Source organism: Chelonia mydas, chromosome 7 (assembly GCF_015237465.2).
Source record: "Chelonia mydas isolate rCheMyd1 chromosome 7, rCheMyd1.pri.v2, whole genome shotgun sequence".
Classification (NCBI taxonomy): domain Eukaryota; kingdom Metazoa; phylum Chordata; order Testudines; family Cheloniidae; genus Chelonia; species Chelonia mydas.
The window spans coordinates 26,597,821-26,610,714 of record NC_057853.1 but is presented as its reverse complement, the minus strand read 5'-3'; the positions used below and the strand labels follow the sequence as shown (position 1 = coordinate 26,610,714).

Below are 12,894 nucleotides of genomic sequence, written 5' to 3'. Positions count from 1 at the left end.
ACTGGAAACAGACATTTCTGCAAAGTTGAGTTTTGGGGGCAGGGGTTCACTGCCAGTATTTGACCAGAATCTGAAGTATCAAAATTCAACCTGAAAGACTGCATAACATTGTCACAATATTTCCAGCCTGGACCAGACGAGTAAATATTAGAAATCTTTTTGTATTTCCAGTCCAATACAGAAGGCTAAAGCAATTTAGATAATCTTTAAATATGTGTCTAAGCATTCGCGTATCTGAACTGAACCTCCAAACATAGTGAGTGAGCATGTATTATTACTCAGTGAACTTTATCTTCCTGGTAGTCAAGGGCAAGGGCTGCTTCTTCTGTAGTAATTTAACAACTCTCAACCAAAAGTCAAGATATGAATCAATGGTCACAGCATACATGTTGTGAAGAAGGCTATGGGCCTGATCATGTAGTTCTTACCCAGGCAAAACTCCCACTGAAGATAGGACTCCAGGATCAGACTCTGTATTTAGCTACTTTCAATTACCAAATTGTAGGAACATTGTCTTGGGTTGCTGTTGTGCAACACAGGGTACCTTTTATTCATGGCTGCATCCTGCCTATTTATGGTAAGAAGAGAAGACTTTGGAATAAGAGCTAATCCATGAAATGTACTGTGTTGGGAGCGATCCTGAACTTTTTAATGTAAATTTCACAATGTGTAAGGAACAATATTTTGCTGAGTTAGGCCTAGAGTAAAGATATGTTACAAATATAGTGTTGGGGCAGGTATCTGAAGTAATAATAAAGAGGAACTGAGTTATACCAAGGTTTGAACTAAACCTTGAATTTAAATTCTGCAGAGCAGTAATTAAAACTTAGCCTGTAGCAAATCATTCACTTGAGGTTAAAATAGTGTGGGGGAAGCACTGATTTGAGTTTACCTTGCTTTATGCAATTTATAAGTATGACCTACCTAAAGCTAACATTCCTATCCCTGATTCCAGGTCCCAATTAAAAACACAGTTTGAAAACCTTTAGGAGACCTATGGGGCCTCTTTTACAGAAGCCTTTACCCCCTCTCATTCTATGAACAAATTAAAAAAATATTACCTGGTCCCCTGTTGGTCCTCCAAGCTGACACTATGTTTTCATTAATACATCATTAGGGTAATGACATTGTGCTGATGTTGTTCTCTAAATAGAGCATAAGCCATGAGTAGCACCAGGCCTGTATGCCTTTGCATTCTTTGTTACAGGGAAATATTTTTAAAAACGCATTATTAAAATGTTGAATTTCTTTAAAAATATTTTTGGTTCTGTTTGATAACCCCTTGGTTTGGGGCATTTGTGTGTGAAGTAATCACTTAAGATACCTTAATCATTGCTCTCAATTGCGAAGATGGTTCACTTACAATTTATTTGGGCATTTACAATTATATAAGGGCCAAATGTTTATCCGTTTAGAGGACACGTGGGATTGAAATAGATTACTTAATGAAATCAGTGACATACTTTAAAAACAAGACTTGAAATTGTGGCTTTATTATTTTGTAGGCAATTAACTGCTACCTCATAGATAATAATGGATTTATTTTAGTATCTGAAGACTACAGACAGGTAAGTGGCAGGCTTTTTTTAACCAGTCCCATATCAGATATTAGAAAATGTTTAGTTTGTTTGATTTTGTTTATTAAACATGGTCTTCAGTGTTGAAGCATTAAGACAATGATCCACATTTAAGGAATAAGTAGCATGAGATTAAAAAGATCCCTCCCTCAAAGAATGTAATTTGCCTCTCAGAGGGCCTCAAAGAATTTCTACTCACAGTAGGGTAGGTCCGCTCTAAACTCATAAATTATAGAACTCTTTGCTACAGAGGTATCTGTTCCCCTTTTAGAATTTTTACCTTGAGGAAGAGGGTTCCATGTGGAGTTTTTACCTCATTCAGTTGTGATCTGAAATTCCCATATTTCTGGCTAGATCTCAGCTGAATTAAGTTTGATATGATTAGATAGGTTTATTGGGATGTAGAACCTTACATTCTTTCAGAGACATCTTCCCTCACCCTGACCCTTGCTCCAACAAAAAAGAATCATATTTTGTCTGACCAGACTGGTCACTTTCACCAGTGCAATTCAATAGTGGGCAGCAGTGAAACTGACAAGAATCATGTTAATTCAGTCAGCAGCTTCCAGCACCCTTGGCGCCATATCAACCTCTTTATGATGACTGTCTCAGAGTCGGAGACCCCAGGGCTTCCACACTCCTGTGCCAGCAGGCTCTCCAAGCTGTGTGAAGCCAGCTGGCCTACCAGTCTGGAAGCCCTGGGGCCCCCAAGTCTGAAGCAGTCCACATGGTGGGGCTGCCAAAGAGCTGGGACCCTGGAAGCCCTGGGGTCCCAACTCCGGGACAATCATTCAGGAGGGCTGCCAAGGAGCCAGGCAGGTGAGATGGCAGGAAATTAGCTAGGTTTCCTTGTGAAACCTGCCTGGCAGGCAGATTTTGAAACCTGCCTGTGTTATATTAGGTTCATCAAAGTCAACAAGTTTCTGTGAAATTTTTCACTTGTGACGGATCAGTGTTTTCCGGTGGAAAAATGTTTGGTTGAAAACCTTCCAACCAGCTCAGTTTCAAAGCCTACTCTGACTGCATCACAAGCAGGCAGTCTCATGGCAGTATCAAGGGCACAGAGTCAGAAATTGACTTTGACCCTCCCCGACAAAGGAGGCAATACCATCTCCAACTGCCCAGCTCTGAAGGCAGTGCCGCCGCCAGCAGCAGTGCAGAGGTAAGAATAGCAATATCACAACCCCCCACTACAATAACCTTGCAAACCCCACCTCAAACTCCTTTTTGGTCAGGACCCCTACAATTACAACACTGTGAAATTTCAGATTTAAATAGCTGAAATCATGAAATTTACGATTTTTAAAATCCTATGACTGTGAAATTGACCAAAATGGACCCTGAATATAGTAGGGCCCTGGCAATAAGACTCTGTCTTTCCATACTCCTTTGCCACGCACCACACAAAGCTATCTCCTTTGTGCGTGAGGAGGAGGGGCACTATCAGTTACCCTAATATCTGGGATTCTCCTTTTCTGCTGTTAGTTGGAGGACTCCTGCTTCAGAAGTAACTAGAGCAGCTCTAAGAGCCCTGCCCTACACCTGGACAATCCATTTCTTTACTTGATCTAAACTGAGCAGTTCAAATGTTCTCAAAAACCCACAAACTGTGTAAAGGTTACTGATTTCTGAGGAGAAGCTAATGTTTAAAACTGTAAAAAGAGTGTTCTGAGTGAGAGCTGTCCTTTAAATGCCTGAATACAACTGACTCATGACTTGATAAATCAGATTTGCTATCTAATATTATACCAGCCTTTCCTGGTCCGGGCTCATTTGACGCTGTCTGATTTCCTGTCTTGCAATTAGGATAATTCTTCTTCATCATTAATCAGCTAGTGCTATTGAAATTGGTGCATTTAGTCACATAAAATAAAAATGTTCTCCTTGCCCCTAGCAGGCTTTACACATTCATGTGTTTTGAAAAATGTCCCAGGTTTCCCCTCAGTGAAAAAGGCAATACTTGCTCTTTAGACAGAGGAATGCCTCTTGGCTAGGTCTGTAACTTCTGTCTGCAAACTCCCAGGTGTATAGTTGAGGTCAAGTAAGTTACTTGTAATGAAAACTAGGGTTTAGTTATTCATGCCCTTTCCTCCCGCTTCCCCTAAATTCTGGGATTTTCCCCTTTAAAACAGTGCAAAGATCATGTCCAATTGTTCTGTGAATTGAGGTCCTGAATTAAAAATGCCATCCCTACACTGGAAAAAGACACTGTTGTGCACATGCATGATTCTTTACAGCTCCATTTGCCTAGCTGTCAGGACCAGGCCTAATGGGTAATGGGGTTTCTTCCAGATTGTATATCAAATTCATAACAGGAATGTTTGTTTTCTCATCAGAAATTTGTCTTCATTATTCCATATCTTTTCATTTACTGAACAAAGGCAAAATGGATCATTCATCGAGATGAGTGGTTTTAAGCAGGAAATGACTCTGAATGGGGTGAAAATTTATAGGATTGGTGAAATGTAATGTTCCAGCTCCATAAACAGGTCATGCAGGAATTATAAACAATGCTTTTTTATGACCATTTAGGAAATCCTTTCAAAACCAGTTTATATCTTTATGGAGTAGCATTTTAATCACAAGGGTTTGTGATCAGATTAGTTGCATTTTCTTTACAAGCTTGAGATTTGGGTGGTTTTTATTTCTGACATTAGATGTTATGCAATGTACCTCAATCTATTGTATAAACTCATCCATCTGCTCAAGGGTTTACTCTGTAATCCCCATAACTTGTCATGACTGTTAAGTCCTTTTCAATTTTTTATGTAGCAGTAGCCCTGAAAATCTATCTATGTAACTGTCAGCTCCACTCTTGTCAGATCCTAGGATATGCCAGTTTAAATTGTATCCACTCTTTTTTTGTATTTATCTCCACTTCTGGTCATGTATGTTCTTCCCCCTCAGACTGGGAACTTTTTTGGTGAGATCGAGGGGGCTGTGATGAACAAATTGCTAACAATGGGCTCCTTTAAAAGGTAAGAATTTTACAACCTTCTCTCCCTTAAAAAAAGGTTTGTATAAATAAAGTAAAATAAAACCAAGGTCAAATAAAACAAGCCCAAAGTTGACTGAGTGGCTGGATTCTGCTTGTGCTCATGTTCCAGGTGATCTTCGTAATTTGATGCCACATACATGGACTGTTACAAGTCTTGGAGATTTGGCCTACAATGAGTTTCCTGTTAACACAGTATAGCTTATTGGAATATGATACTGAAGTAAGAATCTGAGTCCAATCCTGTTCCCATTGACTTCAATGGCAGCAGAATTGGGTCCTATATACTGCAGTGCAGCTTAAACAGATTTTTAAAGCAAGTCACAGAGGAAATAGAAAACAATGTAACCTATATAATCCTGGAGATTGTCCTCTTTAGAAAAGACAAACCAGAAAAGACAAAAGTGTCCCAGAGATAAAAAGGAAGGAATTACTTCTCATTGATATATTTTCACTCACATTTACTATCTCAGCCTCACAAAATTGTCATGAAAATTGACCAGGCCAGGCAAAAATCTACTTGCTGGGCCTTACCAACATTGTAATGAAAAACAAATGAATTTTTTTATGTGCCCATCAAAATAAATTACTCACTTCAGGGAAGTGGGCAAGTAGAATTTTGCAAGGATATGTTAACCTTATCTCCCAACTCAGTACTAGATTCTGCCTGGTTTTTACACAGCTCTAAATAGCCTCCATCCCTTCACCGTTGTATGCCCCATATAAGAGCTGTGAAGAACTGTAGTCCTTGCATTTAGCCACCCCTGCTGCTGTGCTGTTACTGCTGTTGTACTCAAGCTAGCTTTGGTTTTAAAGCTAAGTCACACCTCCTGATTTTAGTGTAGTCATATCCTTAGAAGCCTTATGCTTCCTATGCTCCTGTTGGGCTGTACAGTGGTTCATCACACACAATAAAGAGCTCTCCCAAAATGAGAAGATCTAGCACTCAGTGAATAGTCCCAAATCCTAGTTTTCTGATGGTGGCAACCTTCATTCTGCTGGCAAAGGAACTGTTATTTGTTTACTGTTACATTTTTAATAGTTATTATGAAATGAAGTGAACTAATTCCTATTTACTAAATGGGTTCTAGGACGGAAGGGCAAGAAGCAAGCCATTTTATTTAATCCAAGCTAAAAATCGGCATTAAATGCAAAGGATAATGCTTTGCCTCCATACCTTTGCTTTTCTCCTACCCAGCAGAATATTGGCATTTTAAATAGATGTTCAACCAGAAATTCAGTGGGGCTGAGCTCCATGACTAACATAAATGAAGTGAAGGATCCATCTCATGTGCAGCAATAGCCAACTTGGAATGGCTAATCGGTTCATGTTTAGCTATGAGGTAGCTAGAAAGAATGAAGCCAACATCGAATCCACTAACAGAGAGTGACTGAACCACACGCTGAAAGCAAAATTTAAACACAGTGAGTGGATTATTTAAACAGAATTAGCTGGTCGTTGCCAGTGAATTTAAAAAATGGGTTAGAATCAAACTGGTATAATTGCACTAAATGAGCCACCTGCTCTTTCTGTGGTACAGCAGATAGCCCAGTGCAACAGAAAGTAAAGTCTCTTTCGTCTGGGGTATACAAGGCTTTTAAAAAGAATCCTCCCACCAACATGGAATGGGAACCTTTCCTGGGTTTGTAATGAACATTAATCAGACATGTTCCTTGTTTAAAGGTTATTGTTTTCTTTTTACTTTACCTTAATGTATTTCTTTATTTTTATTTCAAATCAGGGGGAAAAAGCATGTAAGGGTTTGGAGGGGATCTCTGCATTCTGGGCACTGATGCTGTGTGAGCACAACAGAGCAGTTGCCATAAATATTATGTACATCATATTTCCTATTATTATGGTTATTATGGAGATCAGATTAGAGAGCAGGCTCTAATCGGTCTCTATATTCTTTGAAGTTTTTCTCTGATGATTTCCAGAGCCATCCTTTATTCCAGTTTGCTGCCTATATGTTGTCTACTTTCCAGCAGATGTGTGTGCTATAAAAAGTGTCATCTGAGTTGTTTGTGCTCCTCAGTGGCTTAGCTGGCAGAGTGTAGGCTTCCATGATACCTGGACCAACACCATAAAACACAAAAGGCATTTATTGACACACCCTGCGAAATGGGAGTCCTAAAGTTCCTCTTGAACCTACCTATCCCGAGTGGCAATACAAAGAGATTCCATTACATCACAATCATGCTAATTATCACACAAACTAAGGGCCCGATCCTGCAAAGGGATCAGATGACCTCTTGTGATATTCTGAGTTCCCTCAACTTCTATTGGGTAAGAGAGCACTCAGTACTTCTCACAATCAGGCTGGAAGCATTGGGCAAAAGGGGGTTGTTTCCCTAAGTCCACATTTGTTTTCATCATGTACCTGGGTATTCACAAATCCATCCATACATTGGCTGTTTGTATTTTAATGTGAAACTGCAAGCAGAACTAAAAAGTCTTTTTCTTAGACTGAGTAGTGCACTTTTGTTGATCTTCTTAATTTGAACTTTATGTTCAGGAAAATATATAGTCTTTTTCTTAGCAAATTACCTCTGTAGTCACATGGCCTGTTGACTGTTAAGTCCTTAGTTATCGAATCATTGTCTACTGTCCATTCTGTATAATGCACACAGTCCGGTATTAAAATGTCATTTAAATGCATTACCAATTAAATTAAGATGTACATAGGGAAGGAACTGAATTGATATAAACCAAAAAGCTGCAGCTTTTATAGGTACTGAAACTTATCATGAAAAACTTCTTCTCAATTAAAAAGATTTGCTACAAAACCAATATACTTTAGCTTTTTGCAAGAATCACACCACACAGTTCATGGGAATAGTGTGAAATGCTATTTGTTTGCTGAAAGAAAAGTGTATAATGTGGAAAAGCCTACAAAATCAGAGATCTATGAATAAATGTGTTTATAAAAGGGATAAACTGAGTAAAAATGGAAGAGAAAGCCGAAGGTCTAGTCTACCAAAAAGTCCCCCCAAAATTCTTCAGTAGGATCTAAAAATGAGTACATTTTAAAGGCAAATATGACACAATATCCTCTCCTCTTGACAGTTCTGTTTCCATCAGGCATTCTCCTGGCCCCTGCAGAAGGACCTCTACTTCGGTATTTAATCATGTTGTCAGAACATAAGACCAAACTGGTGGACACCTGGATTCCAGCTTTCCCAGATGCTAAGGCTCACTAACAATTTCTTGTTGCTCTGAGGGCTCCTCTTGCTGCTCGCCTTCCCCTGCTTCTTTCATTTATCTTTCTTTATGTGCTTCCTAGTGAATAATGCATGCTCTCTGTGCTTTCAAAGTACGGTACATTCCAAACCTCTTACCGTTCTCTCTCTCTCTCTCTCTCTCTCTCTCTCTCACACACACACACACACACACACACACACACACACATGCATGCACACACATTCTATCTTTTGATTAGCTTATAAATTAAGTTTAGTGAAAGTTTGCCAAATCTTAGAAATGTTTTGCTTTTTGGTTATAATCCTAACTACATGCAAAACTGCAAAGCATTTTTGAAGCCAAATACTGGAAAAAGAATAACTTAGTGGGTCACGCCACTCCCTTTCAGACATAACAGCCTTCTAAAGAAGCATGTTCACCTGTGCACCATGGGACATTTTAACATGTAAGCTCCTTGACTGTGACATGACTTTTAATTAAATGCGCTGGGAACATTTTAAAAGATAAATGTTATATTTGCAAGTCTTGTTTTCTTTAATTTAGTGCTTAGCTTCCTACTGGACTGATTTATTTATTTGGTGGTATTCAAAACCATTTAAAAATGCAATGACCTTTTTATCTGCAATTTGTTTATGAAATGTGCACTTTGGAGGAGACTAGTGCTGAGAATGAAGGGGCAGTCAAGAGGGGCTTAATGTAGCTGTATTCACCTGTACAAATTTGAACATTATTTCGCTGGTCCAGAGGAAAACAGTCTCTATTTCTGATGTATTTAATTGCTGCAGTCCCCAGGGCCTGTTTCTGCTCCCACTGAAGAAGTCAATGAAAATCTTGCATTGACTTTGAGCAGGATCAGACCCAACATATACCCCAAAAGTATGTCATAAAATATGACAAAATTAATACAGTCAGGTGCAGGGTTGTGGGAGGGGAGGGTTGTTGCTGTTTTTGGTTTGGGGTTTTGGGGGGGTTATTTGGATTTGGGGGGGGGGGGGGTTTGGTTAACAAAAATGCCCTGCACAATAGGCCTCATTTGTAACCTGCACACAATCTCTAGGCATTAAAGATAGATCGGTCTCCCCATCTTACCTAATGACGTTGCCAGAAAGAGGAGCCCTGTTCTGACTGTTCAAATTTGCCAGCTGTATTTCTTGACCTGTGCTCTTGTCACTTTTTCATGGCTCTGTGGTATGCTCTTGGCCCATCCGACATCTAAGATTCACGGGCTCATAACTGAATTTGGGTTTAGACTTTAGGTCTGAGTGAATTTTACTACCACTTTCAGTGTATTAAGATATACAGGAATATCTTTACCCAACTATAAGGCCCCAACCATGTGTGCTGTGTAAAAGGGTCCTTGTTCTGCATGCTAGAAATAAACGTCGAGTTGTAGCTTTATAAATGTTATGCTTTGCAGTATCTTGGCAATTAGAAGCAGTTAAAAACTAGTTCAGCTCTTCTCCTAAGCACAGCCAAAGACATGCGCTGACAAGTTATTTTTGTCAAAGGCATAATTTATTTTTATTTTTTTTAACTGAATTTAGTAGTGATGAAAGGTGCTGGATTGACAGCCCTGGAGACTATAATAATCTGTTTGTCTATCCTTACACTGTTCAGCCAGTGACCTACAGGGCCACCTCTAAGCCTGAGAGGCTAGTTCACTCTCCATGCTCATTAAATCTTGCCCTTCTGCTGAGAATTCAAGCAAGGATGCCAACTGTGTTTGAGGAGGTGGACATCTGTCCATTAGAACTGGACTGAAACCCACCAATTCATTTCACACAGGCCACTGAGTGAAATAGCTATGTAGTAGCTTCATATAGTAGCTATTCAGTCACTGCCTACCTGGGTGGGATTTCAACTCACAGCCTAGAGGTTAAATTTCATGTCCCCTACCGGTCACCTGAGTCACCCAGTCCCCTAACCGTAAAAATTTCACAACATTTACTTGCAATGTACTGTGCATGTTTCATCACATAGCTGAAAAATAGTTTGTTGTAAAATACCATAGTATTGTCCGCTGACACTTGGGAATCTTAGTAGGCAGTACATGCATTCGTTATGGGATCATGATTAGGTGGTATTAAAAGGAGCACTGGAGATGAATCTAACAGTTGCTCTCAGGCACATATATTAAGCTAAGATGACTCAGGGTCAGAATTTTTTGGTTTGCTAAATTTTGGAAGAAGATTGTGTTAATTACTCACTTTGGCACAGGGCTACTCCCATTGACAATTTCCCTGCTTCCCTTTGTGTGCATTTCCTCCTTTCTTATAGAATTGCAGCTTGCATAAGTTACAAGACAGAATCATATAAGGCTTGTTATTCATATAAATTACATATATGCCATAATATCTTGAATTGGTGAGAAAATTACTCTTTTTTATTCAGTTGCATATCTTTGCTAGTATATTTGTAAATAAGAATGTTTGACGTGGATAGGTAGAAAGTAAAACACATGCTGAAGATCTAGCTGAAAGTAATACATAAGTTAGTATAACCTGTGCTGCTGGTTGTGATGGGGTGTATAAACCCAGCACTAGGACTGAAGGGGTTAAAGGGTAGATCTGGGCCCAGACAACCCTGCCCAGAGCATGCTCCAGATGGAACTTATAAGGAAGCCAGACCACTCAGAAAGGGAAAGACAAGGCAGGAAGAAAGATATGCCTTGGGAGCGCCTAAGAAGGGATGCTGCAGCAGCTCTTCTAGAAAAAGGGGGGTCTATCTGGTGGGCCTAGACAGACTAAAGGTGCAGTTTATACGTTTTCTTCAGCATCTGTTGTTATAGATGGAAAAGCATGGACTATAGAATGGGGGATAGGAAGTGGCCCAGATAGGGCAACTGTAAGGCGCCCTTGGTAACCCTCGCAGGGCCCTGGGTAGAGCCCAGTAGAGGGGAGAGCCCGGGCTCTCCTACCAACCACCCTCTGCACTAAGGAGGAACTCACCCCCTAACCACTGGGTGATGCTTCCATCAAGTGACAACATCCCAACTTGGTGGAGAATGTGAGCATTCACCCTGGGTCTGCTGTAAGACTTTGAGAAGAAGAACTGGAAGGGAAGAAAAAGAGGGGAGAGAGAGAGAGAGAATGAGAAGAAAAATGGACTTTGACAAATTTTTGAAGTGGCTGATGGTCAGCCAACAGCAGCAGAACCAGGTGTTCCAACATATGACTGCCCAACAACAGCAATAACAGCTTATCCAGGAGCAGGCGACAACAGCAGGAACAGCAACAAAGCCTGCTTCAACAGGTGATGGTCATTTTACAACCCCCCGGAGCAAACGCAAACATGGTGACTGGTACCTTGAGCCCCACCACAATTACGAACCTCCTGTAAGACTCACAAAAACAGGGCCAGAAGATGACTCCAAAGCTTTCTGAGTCACTTTCAAGAGGGTCATCACAGCAGCTTGATGGCCATCCGAATACAGGACTGTTTTGCTGGCACCATATCTTACTGGACTTGCTCAAGCTGTGTACTGGAACTTTGATGCCATGGAAGCCCAAGATTATGCTAAGGTCAAGGGGCCATCTTGGACACCTTCCGTATCATGGCAGAAACCCACCAATAGTGCTTATGTTGGGAAAGATGTCCCCTGGGGACCCAGTTATGAGCAGTGACCAAGAGGCGTAAGGAATACTCTTGGCAGTGGCTGCAGCCCAAGAAACGGACAGGGGGACAGGTGGCCAAACAAGTGGTGCTGGAACAATTTAGCAGCTGCAGACCTGACGGTGGCGCCACTCAAGACCAAAGATGCTCACCCCAGCTGACCAGTGACAGCAGACCTTCTGGCCTGCTGAGGGGGGCAACCCATTGGGGAACTGCATGCCAGGTCTGGTGCCCCCAGCCAGTCCATGGCTATAACAAAGCCCTAGAAGACTGGTTCCAAGGGGAGGAAAGAGTGAGAGGACGGACCAGTCCCAAAGAAAGACCCACCACACAAGTCCCACCTCCCCTGTGCAGTCAGGGGTGGAAAAAAAACCTCAACTCACACTTGCTTTTTTGTGCTAGCAACAGGTCATTTCTGCTGTGACTGCTCCTTCATGAATTGCCCCGATGGGCAGGCATGGATGCCAGACACCTGGGTTAGAAAAAGAGGCCTGGCCAAGAATCTAATCCCTGTGTGGATCAACGGGGTAGAGGTGACAGCCCTAATAGCGTTGAGGTGCAGCCAAATGCTGATCTGAGGACAACTAGCAGGACCCAGAGATAACCTGGGAGAAATCTTCTACCTCTAATGCATGCACAGCAATGTAGGCCTATATCCCACAAGTGAGATACAGTTCACAGTAGGAAGCTGCATGGGAAAAATACTGTCAAGCATGGTCCCCACTCTGGCCTACCCAGTGATTTTGGGTTAGATGTTTAATTTTCTTGAACCAGATTTTTACTCAGCTGCAAGTACATTGTAAAGTGCAACACTGAATTTACTGTATCAGGAAACTGACTATAAAAGGGTTTCACCAAAATGGATATGTCCCCCAAGTTTATCTAAAACAGAGGTGCATAGTTAGCTGTTGAAAATTTGTTTTCCATTACTTAAAGTTTTATATATAGTCTGTGTCTATCATATATCAGATTTTGAAAGCAACTGTTCTGTGGACTTCAGTGACGATGATAAAGTATGGAAATGTGGGCAGTTAACAGTACAGTGATGTCATAAAGACTCAGGCATGTTCTCTCTGGCAAGAATAATCTACTGATTCTAAGAACACATCAGGCTTGGGTTGGGCATAACTAGATGGGTTTAAATTTAGATCAGAGGGAAAGCTGGCAATTATCATGTTCTTTAACTATAAACAGCTGAACAGGACACAGGTAGCCACAAACTTTTCAAACAGCATCACAATCACTTCAGAAAGGCTAAATAATCTAGAAATCTTTCTTTTTGCAACATTTAGTTAAACCTGTCTAAATATTGAGGAAAAAATTATTTTATAACATCTTAGAATGACATTAGCATTAATATAATACTGTAGAAATGAACTCTTTACACAGAAGCACTTCAGAATCTTGGATCACTACTTTTGCTATTCATGCTACAGTAGTGTTTGCAAGTATTAGCACTAGAAGTCTTTTACCATTTTGATGTACAGGAAATCTTAGAGCTGTAACAC

General features: G+C 40.7%; 1 protein-coding gene across 11 annotated transcripts in view; it reads left to right on the top strand.

Moving 5' to 3' along the window:
* Window positions 1-12,894, top strand: part of CACNA2D3 (calcium voltage-gated channel auxiliary subunit alpha2delta 3) — a 702,225-nt gene that overhangs the window by 643,412 nt on the left and 45,919 nt on the right. For 10 of the 11 annotated variants that reach the window (XR_006292226.1, XM_043551412.1, XM_037904897.2 and 7 more), the window contains 2 exons: window positions 1,506-1,568; window positions 4,485-4,555. Coding sequence is in view for 10 of the 11 variants with exons in the window: in XM_043551412.1 (XP_043407347.1) it covers window positions 1,506-1,568; window positions 4,485-4,555 (134 nt within the window). In the remaining variant the exon portion in view is untranslated. Of the gene's footprint in view, window positions 1-1,505; window positions 1,569-4,484; window positions 4,556-7,639; window positions 7,849-12,894 lie in introns of those variants that run through there. The other variant, XM_043551416.1, reaches the window with a different exon arrangement.